At 46.7% G+C, this 27589-nt stretch overlaps 1 protein-coding gene across 1 annotated transcript in view; it reads left to right on the top strand.

Moving 5' to 3' along the window:
* MBTPS2 (membrane bound transcription factor peptidase, site 2) overlaps positions 1-9374 on the top strand; it is a 52554-nt gene extending 43180 nt beyond the window's left edge. The window contains exons 8-11 of the mRNA XM_033950357.1: positions 209-303; positions 597-792; positions 4091-4166; positions 7993-9374. Coding sequence (XP_033806248.1) covers positions 209-303; positions 597-792; positions 4091-4166; positions 7993-8215 — 590 coding nt within the window. The 3' untranslated portion in view covers positions 8216-9374. The remainder of the gene's footprint in view (positions 1-208; positions 304-596; positions 793-4090; positions 4167-7992) is intronic.
* Positions 9375-27589: the final 18215 nt, after the last annotated feature.

Below are 27589 nucleotides of genomic sequence, written 5' to 3'. Positions count from 1 at the left end.
TTTTTTTGTGCATATATCTGAACTAAATCCATTCTGGTCCTATCTTCAGAGTTCTGAAGACGAGTTTTAGCATGGTCCATCCATATTAACATCTTTATGTTGATCCCACAAAGGGCACTACAGATTCCAGAGAGGTTTATCTGCCTGGTACATGTGCTTTACTGTCTGATGCATCTGCCAATAGGTAATTGGTTGTGTTAATCTTTAGTGTACAGGCGGCTTGATGGCTCTGTTGAGTGTTGCAGTAACAACAGCCTCACAGATATCTGCTTCTCATATAGCAATAATTTGGACAGTCGTATGGTAAGATCTTTTCCATATTCCTTTCCCTAACCCCCTTGTCTTTTAGCCCTTTTTGCTTTCTTCTTTTCTGTTTGCCTGACCCTTTTGGCTTTCACTTTCTCTTTTTCCTTGGTCTTTTGGGCTTTCTTCCTCTCTCTTCCCAGTTGGTCTCTGTTTTCCTCCAAGCCTGGTGTAAGCATTGCCTGTTGGACCTGCCTTTCTCTTTTCCTTACAAACTAAGTGGGACATTCCTGTTAGTTGAAACTTTGCTCTGAATGTGGGATCTGTTTCCTGATTTGGCATTTTCTTTGCAGTATGCGTGCCTGCCTGCAAGAAAGGCCATTGAAGCCAGTCAAATTTGCCGAACCAGTATGGATTGCCAGAAGGATTTTGGCCCCAGTGTGTGTGTTACGCCATCCATTGAAAACCAAACCCGACTCATCCGGGTGAAACATCCACCTCATATTGATATGCTGTTTGTGGGTTACCCAGCACACCTTCAGTACTCAGGTTTGTGAGCTTGCTTAAGTTACAAAGGAGGGATGAAATATAATAATATATGACACATTGCAGCCGTAATATACTCCGTTCAGCGAAACTAGAACATTGCATGCAAGGTGGGCCTAAGAGTGTCTGATGCGCTAGGCCAGGGCTTCCTCAACTGTGGGGGTCACAAAATCCATGTTTGGAGTCACAACCTCCAGGTATTACATGTTTCTGTGGCTGCGATAATGAGGTCACAGACATAGAACGTTTCATAAGCACTGCCCTAGGTAGACCTTGAGCCATAGTCCTGCATCCCTACCCCCCCACACACACACATAAATGCCTAACATTTCCTTTTTCCCTCCCTATCATTTCATCAAGTGCTCATCTTCCCCTACCTATCCTCTCCCCAGGTGCCCAGCATCTCTCCTTCCTAATTTCCCCTCAAATGTGGCCCCTTCTTCCTGCCCCCATGTCTACCATCTTCCCTTCTCTTCATTTCCCCCTCCCCCACTAATGTCCAGCATCTTTCCTTCTCTTTGCCCCTCTTCCTGGGTCCAGTATCCCTCCCACATCTTGCCTGTCTTCCCTTCCCTCACCAGCCCACCTTCCCACCTTCACTGGGCTACCCTGAAGTCTGGTAAAGCAGTGTGTCCACTGCGGGACCTCTGAGAATAGGCATGAGTTCAGGCTTGCTGGGTCCTGCTTCCTCCAGCATGATATCAGAAGAGATGGCATCCAGTAGAGCTTGAGCATGTATCTGTGCTGAGAGGCCCTGTGGAGCTCATGGCACTTCACACTAGGTCAGGATGGCATGGCAGAGGAAGGGTGCTTGCGGTGACAGAGGAAGAGGAGTAGAAGCAGGCCTTAGCCTTTGGCACCACCACCCCTTGAACTCTGCAGCCCACATCCAGGGCCTGTGAAAAGGCGAACTTTCAGCCTTGTACCTCTTCAATTAACTTCTAGGTCTGTAGACTTTCCATCTCTTGACATTTTGACAATTCAGCAATTTTCTCGGTAACACCATTCCTAATCAGTCTTGTAAAATGGGGAAAAAAAGTACAGCAAAACTTATCTGTTCAATCTTCCTTGCAACGTGACATCATGTTTCAATAAATACCTATTAGGCGTGGAGGACTAGCCTAGTGCCTCCTGTAGGCAATCGGCCGGCGCCAGTGCTTCTCCTTCTCTCCAGCCCTCTTCCTTTCTGGCACCATCCACTGGCGGCTTAGGGCCTATCTGGAAGGCCTTCGCACATGCACGGACATCAACGCATGCCCAAGATGTCATCAAAGCGACATCCGCACACTTCCAGATGCCTCGAGCCGCAGCCACTATGTTTAGTGTGTTGTGGCTCCACAAAGATTGCGGGACACTGGCCTAGTGGTTAGTGCAACGGCCCGCGAACCTGGGGAACTGGGTTCGATTCCCACTGCAGCTCCTTGTAACCCTGGGCAAGTCATCTAACCCTCCATTGCCCCAGATACAAAATAAGTACCTGTATATACAGTAATACTCATAAACTGCTTTGATTGTAACTACAGAAAGGCAGTATATCAAATCCCATCCTCTTTCCCTACATCAGGAACAATTCCTCAAATAGGGTCAATTAAATCTGGTCCATCCATCAATAAATTGAATGTTTTATGAAGGATGGACTATGTTTGATCGATGTAGATATGTGTGTATTTTAGAAAATACCAACAAAAATAGGAGGAATGGAGGAAAAAAATATCCAAAATACTAAAAGAACTCTTCAATTAATATTAAAGACGCCAAAGTGCTTGTTCAAAACGAAAGAAAAAGCCTTGGGTTCCGGTGAGCCTAATAAAATAGGACTCTACCACCTCTACATTATAGGCACAAAAACTTTCGTAAAAACTGCCCCCCCCAAAAAAAAAAAAAAATAAAATCATTAAATCATTAAGCTTTTTGTAAGCAAAAAGGTTCCACTCAGCAAGGCCAATGACCATTTCATGGCATACCACCACTTCCTCAGGGCGTACAACCCTCCACAAAAGCCAACTGTTCAGCAGTCTCTTCCTCTGCTTGCTAAAATAACTGCATAATTGATTATCCTGCCGTTGTTGTACACGTTCTCTGGCCCTGGGAGTGTCTACATATGTTTTCTGCACTCTGCTTTTCTCCATGTATGCACTGGGGCAGTTTTAGAAGCATCTACCCAAGCATATAAAACACTATTCTACAAGCTGAAGTCGCATACAAAACAAAGGTGAAAAAACAGCGTGACAAGGTGGTGGCTGCTGCCAGAAGGATGCTGGGCTGCATAAAGAGAGGAGGGGCCTAAGGCAACTGGGCCAATTCCGGTTGGCCCAGGCGCCTAAGGCCTCTCCTGTGGGTGGGGCCTTAGGAGCCTCTTCCAATCAGGCCCCAAGGCCCACCATTCGGAGGGAGTGTCGGGGGTAAGGGGGGTGAGGGGGGTCACAGGTTCAGAGGGGGGCAATTGGAGGTTCGGGGGGGGCAGTCTTGAGGGGGGTACGTCGTGGGTTGGGCTCCCTCCCGCCCATATCTTAGGGAGGTTGGTGGGATCACCGGGGCAGGAAGGGTTGAGATCCCTCCTGCCTGTATCTTAGGGGGGTGGGGTGGTGCGTCGTGGGCAGGAGGGGTTGGGCTCCCTCCTACCCATATCTTAAGGGGGGTGGGGGGTCGCTGGGGCAGAAGGGGTTGGGTCCCTCCTGCCAGAATTGGTTCGGGAGTGGAGGGGTCGTGTCTCGGCAGGAGAGGTTGGGCATCTCTCCTGGTGCAAACATGATGGCGATCACCCCTCCCCCCGAACTGCGGCAGGAGAGATTGGGCATCTCTCCTGCCACGGGTTGTGGTAGTTTGGAGGTGGGGCAATCACCATCACGATTGCAGCAGGGGAGATGAGCCATTTCTCCTTCTGCGATCGTTGTGGGGGGGGGGGGGGTTGGATTCTGTAACCGGTTTTGTTTATACAGACGCCAATTACAGAATCCAGCTTTTAGGCGAAGGACTGGCCCTTCCTTCACCTAAAAGGTCTTGTTTTGGGCGTTTGGGACTTAGGTTGTCTTTTGGTTGATAATGTGTTCTAAGTGTAGACATTTAAACAGCTGAACGTAGAGGTAGATCATTCTCAATAAAACCCTCATTTTGGACGGTTTTTTTTTGAGAATGGACATTTTTCCTGCTTCTACTTTCAGCGTTTAGGGCCTTAGGCCAAAAGGGGACTTAGACGTTTTTTCTGATTATGCCCATCCACGTTACTAACTCCAAGTATGGATATTTTCGTATGAAAAACACATATGTAAACTAACTGCATTAATGTGTCTTTTCTTTCCAGTGAGCATCGGTAGTTTTATTCCACGATATAACTTCCTTAGCATAGAACTTCCAGTGATGATTGAGACATTCTGCAAGTATCCTTTGAAAAGATTGTTTTTATTTATTTATTTAATTCATTTTCTGTCCCGTTTTCCCCAACGAGCTCAGAACAGGTTACAGGATAACATACATAAGATACAGGCAATGGGTTACATTTTGCCATATATACAATACACTGTGTTTATCCTACATTTTGCCTTATACACATCTTCCTCCATATTCTCGGGTTCAGCACTACTGACTTCGATTATTCGTGGTTTTTATCTTGCTGGCTCCACCCCCCAAATCACATCATCCTGGATTGCCGAGAAAAAGTTTGGCAGTTTTTTTTCAGCACGTGCTTCAGCGTACAGTACAATGCAAGAACTGTAATACAGTCAAACCTCGGTTTACGAGTGCACTGGTTTGCAAGACGAGCAAAACATTCATAAAATCAGTGCCTCGGAAAGCGAGTTTGACTCGATTTACAAGTGCCACCCCCCGCGATCCGGCATCCCCCCCCTCGCTCGAGTCGCCCCCCCCCCCGATCTTACATGCTCCCTCGAGCACCAAAACGATATCCCTTACCCCGATTGGGCACCGGCACCAGCACCAACGCACAGGACATGCCGGTACCGGTGCCCGAAGATCCTCCCTCTTCTGTGCTGGGCTGGACTGGGCCTTGAACATTTGCGTATGCTCAAGGCCTTCTGGTCTCGCTCTCTCCGAGATTCTCAGATTCAGGAAGAAGACTTAGAGGAGATATGATAGAAACCTTCAAGATCCTGAAGGGCATAGAAAAAGTAGACAGGGACAGATTTTTCAAATTAAGGGGCACCACAAGTACACGGGGGCACTCGGAGAAATTGAAAGGGGACAGGTTTAGAACAAATGCTAGGAAGTTCTTTTTCACTCAGAGGGTGGTGGATACATGGAATGCGCTTCCAGAGGCTGTTGTAGACAAGAAAACATTAAATGGTTTCAAAGAAGGTTTGGATAGATTCCTAGAAGAAAAAGGGATTGAGGGGTATAGATAGGTATAGACCATTGTTCAGGCAATGGGTCTGATGGGCCGCCGCGGGAGCGGACCGCTGGGCAGGATGGACCTATGGTCTGCCTCAGCGGAGGCAACTTCTTATGTTCTTAAGCATAGGTGGCATACTTTAGCAGTCGATTTTATATATCAAGTCATATTGGGTGTGTAAATGACTTGTAAATTTACTCCTTTTGGTGGGGTAACTGTTTTTATCTGCAGAAAAGTTGCTTAAGCCTTAATCTCATTCATTGAATATAGAGTTCTTTGTAATTTCAGCCAGTGTTCCATTCCCCTTCTAGGAAGCTAATGTAAGAAAAGAGAGAATGTGTGTTTGTGAACATATATGTGAGGTTAGCATCTAATCCTTTTTCAGGCTCATGCATTTTAATGTACAGTGGTACCTCAGTTTATGAGTGCACCAGTTTGCGAGTGTTTTGCAAGACGAGCAAAACATTTGCAAAATCGGTGCCTTGGAAACCGAGCTTGCCTCGATGTACGAGCGCCTCCTCCCGCGATCCGGCACCCCCCCTGCTCGTGTCACCCCCCCAGCTGCGATCTGATATCTCCCCCGCACCCATCCACCCACCCGAACACATCATTTACCCTCCATCTGGCATCCGGCACCGGCACCAACGCACAGGACATGCCAGTGCTGGTGCCCGAAGATCTGTCGTCCTTTTTGCTGGGCCTTGAGCATGCTCAAGGCCTTCGAATTCCGGCTCTCTCCGAGATTCTCGGAGATCTCCAAGAATCTCAGAGAGAGCGGGAACTCGAAGGTAGAGAGCTGCACAGAAACGGGGACGACAGGGATCCCGCGGGTTCCCTCTTCGGGTCATGGAGATCCCTTGGCACGCCCCCTAGGGTCACGGGGATCCCGTGGGGACGCCCCCTAGGGTCGCGGGGATCCTGTGGGGACGCCCCCTAGGATCACGGGATTCCTTGGGGTTCCGATGTACTCGAGCTGCGAGGCTCATCTTCTTTTCCCTACCTGTCCTGCTGTAGCACACAGCCAACCGGAAGTCTTCCACGATGTCAGCGCTGACGTCGGAGGGAGGGCTTAAGCAAAGTCCTCCCTCCCTCCGACGTCAGCGCTGACATCGGAAAGACTTCCGTTCTGATCAGCTGTGTGCTGCGATCAGCAGTGACGTACCAGGGGAGGGCGGTCTGCCCTAGGTGCAGCCATAGGGAGGGGGGGGGGTGCACAGCCGGCCAGGGAAGACTTCTGGTCGGCTGTGTGCTGTGGCAGGGCAGGTAGGAAAAACTCAAGGCAGTGGCGTACCAAGGAGGGATGGTCCGCCCCAGGGCAGCCTTAGGGGTGGGGTGCAGAGCCGACCAGATACCCTTATTTTTGTGGCGCTTTCCCCCGACCGACCGACAACAGGCCCGGTCCGACAAACCTCCCTGCCCTGTAGCCGCAAATCTAAATTACCTTCTTACAGCAGCTGGATTCAGGGCAGGGAGGTTTGTCGGACCGGGCCTGTTCTGTTATCGGTCGGGCGGGGAAGCGCCACAAAGGTAAGGAGCAGGGAGGGAGAAAGGGAGGAAAGGTGGAGTGGAGAGGAAAAGACGATAAAGGGAAATGGGTAAAACTGAGGGGGGAGAAGGACGCTGAAAGCACTGGGGAAGACAGAGGGGGGAGAAGGACGCTGAAAGCACATGGGGAAGACAGAGGAGGGAGAAGGATGCTGAAAGGACATGGGGAAATCAGAGGGGGAGAAGGATACTGAAAGCACATGGGGAAGACAGAGGGAGGAGAAGGACGCTGACAGGACATGGGGAAGATGGGGGGTAGAAGGACGCTGAAAGGAAATGGGGAAGAGAGAGTGGGGCGAAGACGCTGGCAGGGAAGAAGACAGAGATGCCAGACTATGGGGGGAGCAGAGGGAAGAAGATGGGTGCCAGACCAATTTGGAAGGGGGGAGAAAGGGAGGCACAATAACAGAGCAAATGGAAGACGCAGAGAGAAGAGAGACAGTGGATGGAAGGAATTGAATGAGAACATGAGGAAAGCAGAAACCAGGCAACAAAGGTAGGAAAAAAATTCTATTTCTTTTTTTTTTTTTTGCTTTAGGATAAAGTAGTATATTAGTTGTGTTGATAAAAATTTATAAACATTAGAGGCTCTGGTAGAAACCTGTTTACAAAGTATGTATTCTTCCCAATTAATATTTCCAAATTAATAAAGTCTCTTTGCTTCTTTGTAAATGGGTTTCTACCAGAGCCTTTAATTCAGTAGCATAATTAAATGAAATAACTATTTCTGAAGTTTATAGGGACGGGCGAGGACGGGTGGGGATGGAGGGATTCCTCGCAGGGACGGGTGGAATTCCTCAAGGGGACGGGTGGGGACAGATGGGACTTTGATGGGGACGGGTGGGATTTCTGTCCCCACGCAACTCTCTACTCGAAGGACTTGAGCATGCGCAGATGCTCAAAGCCCTGCAAAAAGAAGATGGCAGATCTTCGGGCACCGGCATATCCTGTGCGTTGGTGCCGGTGCCAGATGGCAGTGATGTGTTCGGGTGGGTGGATTGGTGGTGGGGGTATGTCGGATTGTGGCCGGGGGGGGTGACACAAGGGGGGGAATTCCAGATTGCGGGGGGGATGGCGGATCTCGCAATGCCGGTTCTTGGGGGGGGGTAGAGCAGTGCCGCTGGCCTCGGGGGGGGGGGGACGAATCAAGCGAGTTTCCCTTACTTTCTATGGGGAAACTCACTTTGATATACAAGTAATTTGGTTTATGAGCATGCTTCTGGAATGAATTATGCTCATAAACCAAGGTTCCACTGTACTTACAATGTGGCCATAACTGATTTCTCTGAATGACCTTAACTAGTTCTCACCAGATATCTCATTTCACTGTCTGGTGCGCTAGCTGTAATCAATGCTGTGCCCTGCTTTGCCTTGGATGGGCAGTGGATATTAAATGCTTTCTTGGAAGCCACCCTCTGTTCTCTGATTACAGAGAAACAAAATAGGGAACTAATAGGATTTTTAATCTTACTTGCTGGCAGTGCTCTTTTGGCTGCCAATGTGGCACTCGGACTTTGGATGGTGACAGCACGATAGCATTTTGGATAGATGTCGGATGATTGAGAGAACCTGAATAAGTGAGTAGATGCAGCATCCGTCCAGTATTGATTTCTGTAATGTAGCTGCACTGGAAAGGACTTTTTATTTATTAAAATAACCTAGCAAAATGCTATAGGACAAAAACTGAGCACATCAAAATGAGAAGCATAACCACCCCAGCAATGTCATTCCAATGCTGAAGCAACAAATTATTCCAAATGGTACAAAGTAAATTTACTTCTGATGGTGCACTTTTGTCCCTGGATTTCTCTGCACGTCGGTCTTTCAGTGTCCAGCCATCAAAAGAATGGAAACATCTCATTTTCCATTCTTTTAACTGTGACTACGAAGCCAATCTCATCTGCCTCTTGGCTTAACCTGATGAAATCTAAAGAGATCATGACAGAGAAACCATTCGAAATCTGATGATCAAGCATGAACCCGTCCCAGCATGCTCTTCCCACCGCCTGAGGAAGAGACTGGTCATAGTTCCAACAGGTTGGCTGGTGATGGCATTGTATTACGGCAATCCAAAGCAACAGGAGATTCTACCTTATCAAGGCAGATACTCAAAGAAAATGGAAAAGGCGACCAGGTGGTACTCAATATCTTTATTCTATGAAGACTCGACACGTACGTGTTTCGGCCGAAGGCCTGCCTCGGGAGTCTTAATGCTTTGATCAATACAGTATATGTTGACTGTTCTGTCTTATAAATTATAATGATTGAGTCATTCACTGAACATATCAATCAGAATGAACACTAAAAAATTTGATTGTTGTATTATGGCATCAATGAAAGTTGCGTGTTTCTGTGTCCACCAGAACATTCAGTTGTATAATATGGCCAGTAAATAGCCCAGTGGTGTGTTTTCTTGTGGTATAAAAAAAACATGTCGGTGGTTTCTTAGACAAAATCAATTATTCTGGTGACTAAAGCCGTACCTTACTGTAAGATATTTTGTGGATGGAATTGTAAATGTTTACAACTTGAACTTGTATTGTAACTAAACAGTGACCACCTGTGTTGTTAGAACCGTGCTGTTTTGTTAGACAATGACAAAAAAACAACAACAAAGGTGACCAATGGTGTTCAGTCTCTTTTTATTGTGATTGACTCGACACGATCGTGTTTTGGCCCACAAGAGGCCTGCCTCAGGAGTCTTGTAGTTAAGTCGTGATAAACAGAACCTTTTACTCATTATGGAAAGTACTACTCCGTATAAAACCTGCATATGCGGCTGAACTTCTGGCTTGAAGAAGCAACGTGAGCTGTTGTCCGTGCACATTGCTTCTTCAAGCTAGCAGTTCAGCCGCATATGCACGTTTTATACGGAGTAGTACTTTCCATAATGAGTAAAAGATTCTGTTTATCACGACTTAACTACAAGACTCCTGAGGCAGGCCCCTTGTGGGCCGAAACACGATCGTGTCGCATCAATCACAATAAAAAGAGAATGAACACCATTGGTCACCTTTGTTGTTGTTTTTTTGCTTTTCATGGTTGTGAAGGCAGAGTCTCCTGTTCATATTCCTTGTTAAACAATGAGACATAATTTGTAAAAGCAAGTGAACTTCTCTCAGTATTTCCATACCGTGGAACATGTCAAAGCTATTACCATATGCCAGCCTGTATTCAGCAATGGCACCTATTCATTCTCTTAGAGTGGTGTGTATAATGAGTTGACACCATAGGCAGTGGAACGCTTTTTTGTTGGGTGGGGGGAGGGCAAAAGCACCACCCAGCTCTGCTCCAGACCCCACCCATAATAATAGTATTAACTGTAATGCCATTTCTTCCATTCATTTTTCATATGCACACAATATAATTTTATTAACAATACATAATGGTAACTGCAAAATTAAACTACACAAAGCACACTCTTTATCCCCTTCTCACCCTAGCACAGCATTTCTTCCTCTCTCCTCCACGCCCATTTGCAACATCTCCCTCTCTCTCTCTCTTGCTGCAAAGGGAGTGGGGAAAGAGAGAGAGAGAGATTCAAGGTGCATCTCTCCCACCCCCTCTACTGCTACATCCAACATTTCTCTCTCTCTTATCCTCCGGGCTGTGTGCAGCATCTTTCGCCACTGTCGACCAGCCCCATGCCTAACATTTCTCCTTCTATCACCTCTCTCCAGAACCATACCACAGATATCCATTCCCTCCACCACCATGTCCAACATTTCTCTCTGTTGCATCTCTTTCCATCTATCCCACTATTCCATCTCCACTACCACATCCAACATTTCTCCCTTCCTCATGCATCTCTACCTCACTCCTATCCCACAAGTCCAATAATTCTCTCCCTCCCTATGCCCAACAATTCTCCCTTTCTATTCCCTCCCCCACCTGAGCATCTCTTTCCCTCCATCCTTCCATCCTATATCCCATGTTCTTGCTCCTCCCTCCTTTCTGTGTCCCAAAGTGCTCCCTCCCTTCTTTGTGTCCCAATTCACTCCCTCCCTCACTCCATTCTGTGTCTAAGTTCGTGCTCCCCTCCCTCCTTCATGCCATCTTTTTTCCCAAGTTCATACTCCCTCCCATTTCCCAATGCGCCCCCTCTCCCTCCCGTGTCCCAACGTGCCCCTCTCCCTCTCTCCTTTCTATTTCCCAAGTTCATGCCCTCCTCCTACAGGTGTGTACCAGTTATGGCCGGCTCTAAGACATCCGCATAGGCGTCCTCCTTCTTTCCAGACGCATTTCACAAAGCCGTGGCCAGCGGTTCCTACACACTGCCCATGGCTGACCCGGAAGCCTTCCCTCTGATGTCAGAGGGAAGCTTCCACTGACATCAGAGGTAAGGCTTCTGGGTCAGCCACGGGCAGCCTGTAGGAACCACTTCCTGCGGCTTTGTGAAGAAATTTATATTTATTAAAAATTTGATATACCACTCCGGCATTTTACTGACCTAAGCGGTTTACAATATAACAATTAAAAACAGAAAGGAACTCCATTGAACATATTCAAATATTGAACATATTCAGATAGGAAAGGAAGAGATAGAGAAAGATACAAGATATATACATATCCTAACAAGTATGAAAAACAAAAACAAAAATTACTTTAAAAATAAAGTAAATTTAATCAAATTAAAAAAAAAAGAAAAAATTAAACTAAATTGAGAAAAAGTTCCAATTGAGCTCAGTCCTGTGCAAGGCACAGTTTAGGATTAGGCGTTGGTGATGGTGGTGCCACTGGGTTCCTACACTTTCTTGTAGAAGTACGGCTAGAAGGAAAGAGGAAGAGGCCTACATGGATTTCACAGAATTTTTGTCGACCCCGTGACAATTTGGGGGGGAGCTATGGCCCATGTGGGCCCCCTCCCTGTTCTGATGCCTATGGTTGCCACATTTACTTGGTAGAAAGGACTTACAGGAAATACACCATATCTGTGTTTTGTACATGATTCATTTTTGTAGTTCTGAAGCTGTTTAAATTTGTGTCTTGTCCTATATCAGTACAAACAAAGCTTTAAAGCTTGCAGTTTACAATACACTCAAAAATATTTTTTTTAGATTTTATTTAATGTAATGTAAAATAAAATACATGTGCTCATAGCAGTGGAGACAGTGCCATAAATCAAGTAGATCAAAGCATCAGCGTTCAACTGAGTAGAATTGTAACACTCAAAAAAGTCTAAATCCAAAATTGATAACCTGTCAAATCTATTTCAAATGGCTACTAGAGAGTGGCACGGGGACAGAAATTTCATCCATCCCCAATAGAATCTAACCTATACCCACTAAAATCCATTCCATACCCACACATCCCCAAAGATGTCCGGATTTACCCTGACATGTCCTCTTTTTAGAGGACTGTCCGGGTGTCCGGTTGGCTTTTCAAAACCCGGCACTTTGTCCAGGTTTTGAAAAGCTTCCAGCTCGGGACCGCTTCGGGAGAGCATCTGTGCATGCGCGGATGGAATGTGGTGACGTCGCACGTCCCAAGGTGCACGAGAAGAGGTTGGGGTAGGGCTGGGATGGAACAGGGCGGGGCTGGATAGAACTGGGCAGGCCTAGGGGTAGGGGTCATGGGTCCAGATTTTACGATCGTAAAATCTGAACTCTACCACAGAGCATTTTGTGAAATATGATAAGGATGTGGAGGGGTGCCTATGTATTTGCCTGTATGAGTAATGAGATCAATAAAACACTTCCACAACAATAAGATGCACTATGTCAGATGGTGTATTAATAACACAGTACAGGCTGAATGACCATTTTCAAATGGAGGAAAAAGCCTCAGACAAGGGCCCTCTCACCTCCACAATGGTGGAATAGCAAAGGCGGAGCGTTCATCTCACTGGCAAAAAATCTCCTTTAAATGAAACAAGCACTGTGCTGTGTTATGCTTAGCTTGGAAGATACTTCAAGATAGATGAAAAAACATATTCAACTTATCTTCTGTTGATCGGTACACCAATGGTGGCCAGCGTTTCACAAGTCTGCTGCCTCAGGGTGTCCGAATTAAAGTTTGATTGGATATGTTACACCCTGAGGCAGCAGACTTGTGAAACGCTGGCCACCGTTGGTGTACCGATCAACAGAAGATAAGTTGAATATGTTTTTTCATCTATCTTGAAGTATCTTCCAAGCTGAGCATAACACAGCACAGTGCTTATTTCATTTAAAGGAGATTTTTTGCCAGTGAGATGAACGCTCCGCCTTTGCTATTCCACCATTGTGGAGGTGAGAGGGCCCTTGTCTGAGGCTTTTTCCTCCATTTGAAAATGGTCATTCAGCCTGTACTGTGTTAGTAATACACCATCTGACATAGTGCATCTTATTGTTGTGGAAGTGTTTTATTAATCACCGTTGGTTTTCACAATATCTGAGTCTTTTTGAGTAATGAGATCAGCCATTTTACAAATGCAAATGCATACATACCTACTGTGTCCTATGTAAACAAAAAAAGAAGTAGGGGACAGCCAATTAAAAAAAAATGAAATATAAAGGAGCTTAGAAGTCAGGAAATGACAATCGCAAATTTTATTATAATATAAACTAGATTGCCCAGTACCTGTTTGATGGATGGTAAGGATGTCAAAGACCCGTCAGCCAAAGAAATGCTGCCTGAGTTGCCTCCTCCCTCCTCATTCTGCCTCAGGAACAAAGAAGTCAGCAGCATGCCTCCAGCCACAGGCATTTGCACTCCCCAAGCATGCTCAGTTCAGGCACAAATTGAGCATGCTTGGGAAGTGCCAACATTGGTGCCTGGAGGCATCCCACTGACTTCCTCAGTCCTGAGGCAGCACAAGGAGGTAGCTTTGGCAATGGATTTCTTTGATTGGTTGGGCTTCAGCATCCTCATCAGGAAAGGTCTGATGCCTAATGGGAGGAGGGAGAGCAAATGCAAGGCCCCCCAGTCCCCCATTTCCCTCCCCCTCCTCCCATGGATTGTTATGCCCCTCCTTTAATCACACAATTAATTATGCTCAAAAGCAATGTAGCGAGGTAGTGTCCTCAGTTCAAAATAGCCCAATCCTTTTTTGGAGGCTAAGGCATTCATGTTGTCATGCCCCAACACAAATTTGTGGTTCACCATAAGCTTCCTAAGCCACCATAAGCCAAGGTTCTGCGCCGAGAGCAGCTAGTCCTGTATATATGTCGGAGGAAAACTGAAGTGTCAACACATATCTGTGCATGTGCTGGAATGGTACTCTCAGGCATGCTGAGTAACATGCCTAAGTTCCCTGATCTCATGCTTTGGCCCCCTGTTGGCGATCTGGCATCTCTCTCCCTTACCTTTTCCTATTCCCCCAGTATGGCCCAGCCCTTGCCAGCACCTCTTTTTCTCCCAACCCCCCATGGTCCACCAAGCTTGCTTGTGGACAGTAGTGTGTTCATTCTGTTGCCCAATATCTCTCCTCTCTCCTTATACACCTCCGAGAGAATTCTGTTCCTCAGATAAGTCACTCTTAGCGTTACCCTTCTCCTCCACTGCCAATTCCAGACTTTGTTCCTTTTATCTAGCTGTCCCCTAGGCCTGGAATAAATTACCTGAGTTTGTCCGCCAAGCCTCTTCCCTTGTTTAAAAGCAGACTGAAAACCCACCTTTTTGATCTAGCCTTCAATCCATAACTCTACTCCTCTGCTCATCAACCATTCCCCTTAACTGTATCCATGATATCCTGTTTGTCTGCCTTGTCTGCTTAGATTGTAAGCTCTTTTGAGCAGGGACTGTTTTCTTTGTGACTCTGTACAGCGCTGCATACGTCTGGTAGCGCTATAGAAATAATTCATAGTAGTAGTGTGAAGAATTTCAGCCTTTGGGAAGCAGAGCAGAGATTGTGATGTCATAATGCCTCATTCCACCAATAAGAGCCAACCTCATCAGTGATGTCACAATGGTTTGATTGTCCTGTTATACCCTCTGCCCTCCAACCCAGCCTACAGATTAACCATTCCCCTTAACTGTATCCATGACATCCTCTTTGTCTATCTTGTCCGCTTAGATTGTAAGCTTTTTCGAGAAGGGACTGTCTTCTTTGTGACTCTGTACCGCGCTGTGTACGACTGGTAGCGCTGTAGAAATAACTAACAGTAGTAGGCCCTGTAGTAATGCTAAAGAGATGCTGTTTCCATTTGGAACAAAACCCTTCTTCTGCCACTATTTATGGAGGTGGGAGCAGCAGAAGAAGTGCCCTGGGTGGACTAGAAAGCATTGTCTCTTCAGCTGTACCAACCACAAGCTAGCTTGGCAGGCCACAGGGTGGGGGACAAACAAAGTGGGAGATGCTGGGCAGGGCCACAGGAATAGGAGTAGGAGAAGAAAAGGGAGAGAGAAAGTGTGTTTCAGAGGAGAGGAAAAGATGCTGGAATGATGATATAGGGAAGGGATGAGTAAGAGATGCCAAGAAGGTGGGGGTGGGGGGGAGAGAAAAAAATGCAGGATCATGATGGGGGAGAGAAGAAGAGGTGCTAGACCTGCACTAGGGAGACAGAAAGGGAGCAATAGAAGAGGAGGAAGACTTGCTGGATCCCTAGGAAAGGGGCAGAGGAGTACAAGAAGAGAGAGGGAGATATGCTGGTTTGGGTATGTGGGGGGGGGGGGGGCAAGACGAAACAAAGAGAGAGGGAAATAGTGACGCATAACAATTACGGTATGTTGAGCAGGGCTAGAATTGGGTACACTGAGGGAAGATGTTCAACATTGGGCCAGGGCAATTACACAGGGGTGATGCTGGATAGGGGCAAAAGGGATGCCGAGAGAAGACGGATGGTGGTCATGGAGAGAAAAGCATTGCCAAAAGGACAAATAGACTTTGGCAAGATAGTTAAGAAGAGAGGAAAACAGAGACTTTGACCAACACAATTAGGAAAAAAAAAAGACCAAAAGGTAGACAAAAAATTATTTTCTATTTATTGATCATAATATGTCAGTTTTTTTGGCATATACATCGGCTAGAGTTGGTTTTAGACAGGGCTGAGCCCACAAGTAAAACCTCCATCGTTCTCCACCTCTCCAGCATAGTGGTAAATCTCCAGCTTTGGGAGGGGCCACTCTTGGCACCTCTGTATTCTGCAGGTGAATATCAGCCTCGCAAAAATGTCTTGCGATGTTGATATTGATCCACAAAACAACATTCCAAGACATGTATGGAAACAATTTTGTTTCTGCTCTAACCTGTGTATAGAACTGAAAAGTTGCAGGTACTGTAATGCTCATAGGGGGGAGGAAAAAAAAGGCATTAAATCGCCAAAACTAGCATTAAATTAGCTCAATTAAAAGGGGATAGAATTTGATATACCATCTTTCTGTGGTTACAATATATCAATTAACTTTTCTACTTCTCCTTAGATCTAGAGAGGCATTTTTTTTAAATGTCTAAGTCCATCTTAGATATTTCCAGCTGAACGTCCAAAGTTGGAGGTATAAAAATGGCCATTTTCGAATAGACTGACCACAAAGACATGCCAACAGAACAGTGGGACATCTTGGGCACTGCTGTGAACTTCATATAAAGGGTGCCAGATGTACATCTCACATAATCCCCTTATAATTTATGGTAAGCCCCCCGAAATCTACTATACCCACCTGTCTACCACCCCAATAGTCCTTATGACTGCAAGTGGCACAGTATAGTAGGGTTTTGGTGGGCTTGCACTTTCCACCATAAATATAGTGGTTAGAGTACCTGGATCCTCCTCTCTATGGTTCATTAGCCCATCCACAAGGCTAATTAAGACACCTTTGTGCTACTAGAGTACACTTTCCCATAACAGGCGCTGCTGTTCTAGAGACAGATACATACTGTTTCATTCAGATCTTTGGGGGGGTGGGAGGGGGTTTAGTGATACTGGGGGAGTGTGGGGAGGGGGGTCATCTGATCAGTCTGGGTATTTTTTTGGTACTTATGTCTATGTTTATTAAGATATATCATCACAGCAGTTTACATATCACTAAACAAAAAAAAAGGAACTCAATTTTTAATAGGAAAGTAAAAATACAAAAGAATAATAAATTACAAAGTAAAATTATTTTTAAAAAAAGATAAAACTTAAAATATGATTATAAAAACAGCAGCTGTAAATCTCTCCCCCCCACATTCGTACCTATATGATACTAAAATATCCCCTGATTGAGAAGTGGAATTAAGGGTATGCCAAACCAAACAGATGAGTTTTTAACAGACTTCTAAATTTAATATATGAGAGTTCGCTACATAATTCCCATGACAACGAATTCCATAGATAGTGTACTGATGCAAAAAAGGCAGAATTTCGTGTAGAGGTTAATCTCACTAAGGGTCTCTTTTATTAAAGTGCGCTAGCAGTTTCTAATGTGGGGAACCGCGCTGAATGGCCTGCGCTGCTCCCCGTCAGGAGCAGCGCGGGCCATTCAACGCGGCTCTCTGCGCTAAAAACTGCTCGCTCAGTTTAATAGAAGAGGGGGAAAGTGGACCGAAGGAAAAGATAATTGATTGCCACTGATGGAACGCAAGTTTCTTGCTGGTCTATACGGAATCCAAAGATTAGCTAAATATTCGGATTGCCCGTTCGCAATGCTTTGAAAGTCAAGAGTCAGAGCTTTATGCATTAGCCTTAACTTTAGCGGGAGCTTTTAAAACAGGTCTAGCTCCGGACATCTAAGTTCTGTTCTGGACGTCTTGGGAAATGTTTGATTATGACGTCCTAGTGCAGGGGTGTCAAAGTCCCTCCTCGAGGGCCGCAATCCAGTCGGGTTTTCAGGATTCCCCCAATGAATATGCATGGGATCTATTAGCATACAATGAAAGCAGTGCATGCAAATAGATCTCATGCATATTCATTGGGGGAATCCTGAAAACCCGACTGGATTGCGGCCCTCGAGGAGAGACTTTGACACCCCTGTCCTAGTGCTAAACACGCCCAAAGCCTGCCCATAACTGCCTCCAACCCTTGAACTCTGGATGCACAGCGGCTAAAAAGTCTAAAAAGATGTCCAGAAAGTCGGCTTTGAAAATCGTCCAGTAAGACGTCCAAGTTTTTTTTTATGTCTTTTTTTTTTTTTTAAATGAGCCCCTTAGGTTCCCTACCTTCTCAGCTTCAGAAACAGGATTTTTAAAACCATACTGTACTGTTTAAAAGAGCATGAACAGTAAACCTAAGAGCAATATCACACCCAGGGGGCTTTTTTGTAGTTGGTCCTTAGGAGTGAAATAATTTGCCATTGGAGGTGAGATGAATCCCAACAGTGAGCACATTTAAAAAGCAGCTTAAGACATATATTCGCAGGCCTTCTCTTAATTTGATTTTAATTGATTCATGCTTGGGGTTTTTTTTCTCTGTTTTAACTGATGGATTATGTGTTTTGGGATCTATTTAGGATGCCGAAACACTGTCAGAGTCAAGTCTTCGAGTCCTCGCAGTGCTGCTTTCAGTAAAGTTAACTTTGAACTTTACACCCGTGGCTGAATTATTGACATCTCATCCTCACGACTCCTTTGTTGTGCTTTGGTTGTCTCGTCGTTGAGGCCTCCTTGGGCTCTCTTTTTGGTGCTATTTAGGATTAAATCAGGATCTAAATGTTTTAAATAAATAAATAAATTTATTTATTTATTTATAAGATCATGAAGGGCATAGAGAGAGTAGAGAGGGACAGATTCTTCAAACTTTCAGAAAATAAAAAAACAAGAGGACATTCGGAAAAGTTGAAAGGGGACAGATTCAAAACGAATGCTAGGAAGTTCTTCTTTACCCAACATGTGGTGGATACCTGGAATGCACTTCCAGAGGACATTATGGTTCAACCTTAGGAAAGGCTTCCCTAGATCAAACACGAAAACAAAGGTACTCAATTTCCGGGGCACAGACTTCGCACGCATGGGAGATTTCGTCCATCAGACGCTGCAGGACCAAGCGGAGACCGATGATGTAGAAGCTAAGTGGTTAACACTGAAATCAACCATACATGAAGCAACTAGCCGCTTCATAAAATCAGTAAATAAACGACAAAGAAACAATAAACCCCAATGGTTCACCGCGGAGATCTCGCACCTCATTAAGGAGAAGAAAAAAGCGTTTCTCTCCTACAAGCGCACGGAGAAAAGAGAGGCAAAAGTAGAATATAGGACCAGGTCTACAGCGGTCAAAATGGCAGTTAGGGAGGCAAAACTTCGAGTGGAAGAAATTCTGGCAAAAAACATTAAAAAGGGGGACAAATCCTTCTTCAGGTATATTAGTGACAGAAAAAGGAACACAGGCGGGATAGTACGCCTTAGAAGACCGGACGGAAGTTACGTGGAAGCAGATTCCGATAAAGCCGAACTACTGAATGAATACTTCTGCTCAGTCTTCACCTGTGAGGCACCGGGACACGGTCCGCAGTTGAAGGCAACACAAAGCACAGAAGACCCGTTTCAGAATTTTGAGTTCACACCAGGTGAAGTTTACAGTGAACTGGCAAGACTCAAGGTGAACAAAGCCATGGGACCAGACAATTTGCACCCAAGAGTGCTCAGAGAATTGAGCGATGTCCTGGCGAAACCGTTGGCTGAGCTATTCAATCTCTCCCTAAGTAAGGGGAAAGTTCCCCTGGACTGGAAATTAGCTAATGTCGTTCCTCTGCATAAAAAGGGTTGCAGGGCAGAGGCTGCGAATTATAGACCGGTGAGTCTCACATCAATAGTGTGCAAACTCATAGAAACACTAATTAAAAGCAAATTGGACACGATCTTGAATGAAGGGAATCTTCGGGATCCCAGTCAGCATGGATTCACCAAGGGTAGGTCCTACCAATCCAATCTCATCAGCTTTGACTGGGTAACAAGAAAGTTGGACTTGGGAGAGTCTTTGGACGTCATGTACCTGGACTTCAGTAAAGCTTTTGACAGTGTCCCACACCGCAGGCTGCTAAGCAAGATGGAATCGATGGGGTTAGGAGAGACACTAACTGCATGGGTCAATGATTGGCTGAGTGGCAGACTTCAGAGGGTGGTGGTTAATGGTACCCTCTCTAAAACATCGGAGGTGACCAGTGGAGTGCCGCAGGGCTCGGTCCTGGGTCCACTCCTTTTCAACATATTCATAGGGGATCTGACTCAAGGGCTTCAAGGTAAAATAACACTATTCGCCGATGACGCCAAACTATGTAATATAGTAAGTGAATGCAGTTTACAGAATTATATGGCGCAGGACCTGCTTACATTGGAAAGTTGGTCCTCAACCTGGCAGCTAGGCTTCAATGCTAAGAAATGTAAGGTCATGCACCTCGGAAGCGGAAATCCATGCAGGACGTACTTCTTGAACGGAGAAACTTTAACTAGGACTTCAGCAGAACGAGATTTAGGAGTAATCATCAGTGCAGACATGAAAACTGCCAATCAAGTGGAGAAGGCTTCATCTAAGGCAAGGCAGATATTGGGTTGTATCAATAGAAGTTTCGTCAGCCGAAAGCCTGAAGTCATAATGCCGTTGTACAGGGCCATGGTGAGACCTCATCTGGAGTACTGTGTGCAATTCTGGAGGCCACATTACAGTACAGATGTGCGCAGAATTGAATCGGTTCAACGGACGGCCACCAGGATGATCTCGGGGCTCAAGGGTCTCTCTTACGAAGAGAGACTGAACAAATTGCAGCTCTACACTCTTGAGGAACGTAGGGAGAGGGGAGACATGATCGAAACATTTAAGTACCTCACGGGACGTGTCGAAGTGGAAGATGATATTTTCTTTCTCAAGGGACCCTCGGCCACAAGAGGGCACCCGCTCAAACTCACGGGTGGAAAATTTCATGGCGACACCAGAAAGTATTTCTTCACAGAGAGAGTGGTTGATCATTGGAACAAGCTTCCAGTGCAGGTGATCGAGGCAGACAGCGTGCCAGACTTTAAGAATAAATGGGATACCCATGTGGGATCCCTACGAGGGTCAAGATAAGGAAATTGGGTCATTAGGGCATAGACAGGGGGTGGGTAAGCAGAGTGGGCAGACTTGATGGGCTGTAGCCCTTTTCTGCCGTCATCTTCTATGTTTCTATGTTATAGGGCAGAGTACAGTACTTGGGTTTAAGAAAGGATTGGACAATTTCCTGCTGGAAAAGGGGATAGAAGGGTATAGATAGAGGTTTACTGCACAGGTCCTGGACCTGTTGGGCCGCCGCGTGAGCGGACTGCTGGGCATGATGGACCTCAGATCTGACCTAGCGGAGGCATTGCTTATGTTCTTATGTTAAAGAACTTATTATCCACTTATTTCCTAAGCGACTTACAAGTAAACATACACAGTAGAGGTCAGATTTTACCATATATTTTACAGTACATTACAAACATCAATCAGCTTTGTTTACCTTGTTCAACAAAATATTGTAGTCATTTTCAAACATTTTATTGGATGTCAGAGGGACAGCTAAAAGCTAAGACGAAAAAATGAGCCTTAAGTAATTTTCAAAATAATAGCACATTGTTACAAAAACGTATTGCTCCAAACAGTCCATTCCAAAGCGCTGGACCTGCAATTGAAAAGCAAGGCTTTCTAGTGGAGGCATACTTAATTTTGTCTCTTATTCTTGCTTCTAACAGCATCCTATCTTCTGATCTCAAAACTCTATTAGGTTTATATATTTTCAAGCATTTGGTCAGATAGTCTGGAAGGGTGTCATATATCCCTAGATCAGGGATCTCAAAGTCCCTCCTTGAGGGCCGCAATCCAGTCAGGTTTTCAGGATTTCCCAAAATGAATATGCATTGAAAGCAGTGCATGCACATAAATCTCATGCATATTCGTTATGGAAATCCTGAAAACCCGACTGGATTGCGGCCCTCAAGGAGGGACTTTGAGACCCCTGTACCCGATGATATATTGGCAACCAATGTAATTTCTTTAAAATTGGTGTAATATGTTCATACCATGCTGCTCCCTTTAACACTCGTGCCGCGGAATTTTGTATAATCTGAAATGCTCTTAAGCGGGTGGATGGAAGTCCCAGGTAAATGCTATTACAGTAATCAAGCTTTGAGAGCACTAGTGTCTGTAAGACCTGTCTGAAATACCAACCTGATAAGATCTTTTTCACTTAGAGCAACTTTCTGATTGCGAAGAATGCAATCTGCATTACTTTAGTTATTTGAGACCTAAATGATAATTTTGCATCATTTTGATCTCTTCATTAACGGCAATCAGATGATCATTTACAAGACCACTTTTGGAGCCGGAGGGATCCTTTTACTAGGCTGCGGTAGACCTTAGTGGCCATTTACCACAGCTTAAAATGTCTTACTTTGGGATGTGCTCGGGTGCCCTGTGGTAAGTTTCAAATTGGCATGTGCTAACTGCACATTAGAAAATTTTTGTTATTTTTACATGACGGGGCATGTCAGGGGTTGGGATGTGTGTTCCAGTAACTGGTTCAGTTACCAATATACAATTTGTCGTAGTCCATGGATCAAAGGCAGGGGGATCAAATGAAGAGGTATGTTTTTATTGCTTTTCTGAAGTTGAGGAGACCTTCAAGAGATCTGACCTGCGATGGCAGTCGATTCCAGCGACTCGGTATGAAGTGGGAGTTGTTTGGTGTTTTGTAGTTGAAGGGTACGACCAGGGGGCGTTTTGAGGCGTATTTCATCCTGGGAGCAGAGAGGCCAGTTTGGCACGTAATGGAGGAAGTTTAGCCATCACATAGCCCGGTGCCATGTCGTGCAAGGATTTGAACGCTAACATCAGGTCCTTGAAGATATGTTTAACTACAGGCAGCCAGTGAGCCGACGCTAGAGCCTGGGAGTACGGGTACGGAGGTTTTTTAAGAAGCCTGATTGCCGCATTTTGAACACACCAGAGCTGTCATACATTCTTTGCCATGAGACCATTGAATAGCGCATTGCAGTAATCCATGCGGGAGAGTATTATGGCATAGAGTAGTTGGGCCAAGTCAGACTCTGAAAAGTAGTTCCTTATTTTTTGGAGTTGTCGCAGGTAGTAAAATGAGGCAGATACCACCTGAGAGATATGGTCTGCTACAGGCATGTGGGATCTGTTAGGGAGAGGAGGAGATAGTGGATGCTGTGAATCGGCAGACTGGATGGGCCATTTGGCCTTTATTACATTACATTACATTTGTGATTTCTATTCCACCATTACCTTGCGGTTCAAGGCGGATTACATTAGAATTGTCGTAATATTACTAAGTACATAGGCGGATTACCTTAGAATAGGAAATACAAAGGGTTAGTTTGAGCGTTTTAGGTTTGCTAAGGAGTAGATAGTATTGTAGGTGAAGCTTGAGAACGGATCTGGATGTGTTATATAGGTTTTATGTATTTTTTTTGAAGAGTAGGGTTTTTGTTTCTCTTTTGAAGGTTTTGAAATCTGTGGTCGAAGACAGCAGATTGGTGAGTTGTCTGTCCAGTTTTGCTACTCTGGTGGCCAGTAGGTTGTCATCCAGTTTTCTACGTTTGACATTTTTGGTTGGCGGGTGTGTGAATAGTGAGTGTGTGGGTTCTCCTGTGTCTGCTTTGATCAGATAAGTACTGATAGTATAACAACATATTTCAACAAATTTATAGTTTTTTGGATGGCAGTAAGAGGGACTTCTTAGTGCAATGATGGGCCCTTACTAAAACCAGCGCTGGTACATTTAATGATACTAAAGCACTTTTTGGTTGGTGACTGAGCACTTTATGACAATTGAAGAGTAGTTTTTAAGCACTGTATGCACTCTCCTTAGTTTTTATACTTATTTATTGAATAGCAGTAACTTGTGGAGACAGTTTTCTCTGATTGTTTACATTCTAACAGAAGTAATTATTATAATTGCTCCTTGAGTTCGTATAGGAGAATCCACACATGACATCATGTGTCTGTTACTACTAATCATTTCTATTGTGCTACCAGATGCACGCTGCACTGTATATTAACATGGAAGAGACAGTCCCTGATCGAAAAGCAGTTACTTCCCGTAACAGGTGTTATCCAGGGACAGCAGGCATATATTCTCACATGTGGGTGACGTCATCTACGGAGCCCCGATGCGGAAGCATTTTCAAGCAAACTTGATTGAAGATTTAAGTTTGCTCTGCTGCTCCACGCATGCGTGCCTTCCTGCTCCACTAGGGGGCGCATCCCCTCATGGTCTCCAGTTCACTTAACTAGCAAAGAAGCCAACCTCGGGGAGGTGGGCGGGTTGTGAGAATATATGCCTGCTGTCCCTAGATAACACCTGTTACGGTAAGTAACTGTGCTTTATCCCAGGACAAGCAGGCATGATATTCTCACATGTGGGTGACCTCCAAGCTAACTGAAAAGGGATGGAGGGAAGTTGGCAATTTAAGCAAATAGATTTCGTAAAACCGATTGGCCGAACCGGCCATCGCTCCTGGATAGTGAGTCCAGACAGTAGTGGGAGGTGAAGGTATGAACCGAAGACCACGTGGCAGCCTTGCAGATTTCCTCAATAGGTGTGGACCTGAGGAAAGCTACGGAGGCTGCCATCGCTCGGACCTTGTGTCCCGTTACTCGACCATGCAGCACGAGACCAGCCTGAGCGTAGCAAAAGGAGATGCAATCGGCCAACCAGTTGGACAAGGTGCGTTTGGAAACTGGGTGACCTAACCGGTTTGGGTCGAAAGACAAAAACAGTTGTGGGACTTTCCGGTGTGACTGAGTGCGTTGGAGGTAAAAGGCCAACGCTCTCTTGCAGTCAAGAGTGTGGAGCGCCACTTCTCCGGGGTGAGAGTGGGGCTTGGGAAAAAACACAGGCAAGACAATGGACTGATTGAGATGAAAATCAGACACTACTTTAGGCAAGAACTTTGGATGGGTGCAGAGTACCACCTTGTCGTGATGGAATACCGTGAAGGGTGGGTCCGCTACCAGAGCTTGTAACTCACTAACCCGCCGGGCAGAAGTGAGCGCGAGCAGGAAAATCACCTTCCAAGTGAGGAATTTTGGATGGCATTTGTCTAGGGGCTCAAATGGAGGTTTCATTAGTTGAGCCAGAACCACGTTAAGGTCCCAAACCACCGGGGGAGGTTTGAGAGGAGGGTGGACGTTCAGAAGACCCTTCATGAAGCGAGAGACTAAGGGATGGAGCGAGAGGGCCTTCCCTTCCAGGGGCTGATGAAAGGCCGCAATCGCACTGAGGTGTACTCGAATGGAGTTGGTCTTTAGGCCGGAATGAGATAATTGAAGTAAATAGTCAAGGACCAGAGGGACGGGGACCGACACCGGGTCCTGGCTGTGGGAGGAGCACCAGGTTGAGAATCTGGTCCACTTTTGGAAGTAGCAGGTTCTCGTCGAGGTCTTTCTAGAGGCCTCCAATATCTCCTTGACTGATTGAGACACGGGGAGAGCAGTCAGGGGGAGAGAAACCAAGCATTCAGATGAAGAGATTGAAGATTGGGATGTAACAGCGAACCCTGACCCTGTGATAGTAGAGAGGGAAACAGAGGCAGAGGCAGTGGATCTCTGAAATTGAGTTGAAGTAGAAGGGAAAACCATGGCTGGCGTGGCCAGCGAGGGGCAATCAGGATCAGGGTGGCTTGTACTGTTTTCAGGTGGACAAGCGTCCGCAGTATCAGAGGAAATGGCGGGAACGCGTACAGGAACCTTCCCTCCCAGTCGAGGAGGAAGGCGTCGGCCTCGAGCCGGTCCGGGGAGTACATCCGGGAGCAGAAGAGAGGCAGCTTGTGGTTGCGGGGGGATGCGAATAGATCTATTTGAGGCGTTCCCCACTTTTCAAACACCCGTCGTAGGGTCTGAGAGTGCAGTGACCACTCGTGTGGCTGGAGGAGGCGGCTGAGTTTGTCCGCCAGACAGTTTTGTTCTCCTTGTATGTACACCGCTCGAAGGAAGGTGTTGTTGGAGATTGCCCATTTCCAGAGGCGCAGGGCTTCCCGGCAAAGGGACCAAGACCCTGTTCCCCCTTGTTTGTTTACGTAGTACATTGCTACCTGGTTGTCGGTTCGGATGAGAACCACTCGGTCGTGGAGCAGATGTTGAAAAGCTACAGCTGCGAGATAGATGGCCCGAAGCTCTAGCACGTTGAAGTGGCAGCGGCGGTCTTCTGCTGACCACATCCCTTGAGTGCGTAGGCTGTCCAGATGGGCTCCCCAAGCGTACTTCGACGAATCCGTGGTGAGTATCTTGCTGTGGGGTGGGGTGAGGAAGAGCAAACCTTTGGAAAGATTTGAAGAGTTGGCCCACCAGCGGAGCGATCGTTGCAAAGAAGGCGTCACTGTCACGGGGCGGTCGATCGGGTCCCGTTCTTGACGCCATTGAGAGGCCAGGGTCCATTGAGGAATTCTCAGATGGAGGCGGGCGAAGGGTGTGACGTGGACGGTGGAGGCCATGTGGCCCAGAAGAGTCATCATCTGCCGAGCTGATACCGAGGTCAGCAGGGAAAACCTTCGACTCAGACTTACTAACGCCTCTAGACGCGGAGGGGGGAGGAAGGAACGGAGGCGAACCGTGTCCAGCGTGGCCCCGATGAACTGTAGGGACTGGGAGGGGCGTAGTTGGGATTTTGGGAAGTTTATCTCGAACCCCAGACTTTGTAGGTAGGTAATAGTCTGTTGGGTTGCTGAGATAACCGCTTCCCTGGACGGGGCTTTGATCAGCCAGTCGTCCAGGTAGGGGAATACCTGGAGGCCCTGGGAGCGTAAGGTTGCTGCGACCACCACGAGGCACTTGGTGAAGACCCAAGGTGACGATGCTAGGCCGAAGGGGAGGACACGGTATTGTAGGTGCCAGTCCCCTACCTGAAAACGCAAGAACTTGCGGTGAGCGGGGTGCACTGGGACATGTGTGTACGCCTCCTTCAGATCGAGGGAGCAGAGCCAGTTGCCCTCGTCGATCAGGGGGTAGAGGGTCGGTAGGGAAAGCATCCAAAATTTTTCCCGTATCAGAAATTTGTTGAGGTGTCTCAAGTCTAGTATTGGGCGTAAGTCTCCCGTTTTTTTCGGTACCAGGAAGTAACGGGAGTAGAAGCCCTTCCCCCGTTGGTCGGGGGTACCTCCTCCACTGCTCTCAGGCGAAGCAGGTCTCGAGCTTCGGAGAGGAGTAGGGGTAGCTGTGTCCGGTTGGGAGGGCAATTCCTTGGGGGGTTGTCCGGAGGAATGGTCCGAAAGTTGAGAGAGTATCCTGATGAGATCACGCCAAGGACCCATGCGTCCGACGTGACTTGTTCCCAGCGAGGGTAAAAGGCTTTGAGGCGACCCCCGATGGAAAGGAGGCCTGGGACTATGGCGGAGGGGGCCCGCCCCCTTCCGCGTATCCCGTCAAAAGGACGGGGATGGTTTGATACTCGCAGGCAGTTGGGACTTGGGCATGGCCCGGTGGTGGGCTTGCGGACGCCTGGGTGGAGGCTGCGAGAAGGCAGGAGTGGATTTTTGTGGGTAGCGGCGCGAAGGGGCCCTATATGGCCTGGACGCGGGCGGTTTGGGCTTTTGTCGGACGAGGGAGGCAAACGAGCGTTCGTGTTCGGAGAGGCGTTTTGTAGCCGCCTCGATAGTGTCATCGAACAGTTCTTTTCCCACGCAGGGGAGGTTAGCCAACCGGTCCTGTAAGTTGGGGTCCATGTCGACCAGGCGTAGCCAAGCTAGTCGGCGCATGGCGATAGCAAAGGCTGCCTCTCTGGAGGAGAGTTCGAAGCCATCGTAGGCCGCGTGGAATAGATGGAGGCGTAAGTTGGAGAGGGATTCCAAAAGCAGGCTAAAGGCTCCTTGGCGGGAGGCCGGTAGGTCAGTCTCAAAGGCTCTCAGTAGTCCAATGAGGTGTTTGAGGTAGGATGTGAAGGTGAAAGTGTAGCTTTGCACCCTAGAGGCCATCATCGCATTTTGATATAATCTTCTGCTGAACTTGTCTAGGGTTCGGCCTTCTCGGCCTGGGGGGACCGCCGCTGAGACTCGGGAGGGGTGAGCCTTTTTTAAGGAGGATTCTACTAACAGCGACTGGT

This window comes from Geotrypetes seraphini, chromosome 6, assembly GCF_902459505.1.
Source record: "Geotrypetes seraphini chromosome 6, aGeoSer1.1, whole genome shotgun sequence".
Lineage (NCBI taxonomy): Eukaryota > Metazoa > Chordata > Amphibia > Gymnophiona > Dermophiidae > Geotrypetes > Geotrypetes seraphini.
This window is presented reverse-complemented; position numbering and strand designations above follow the sequence as displayed.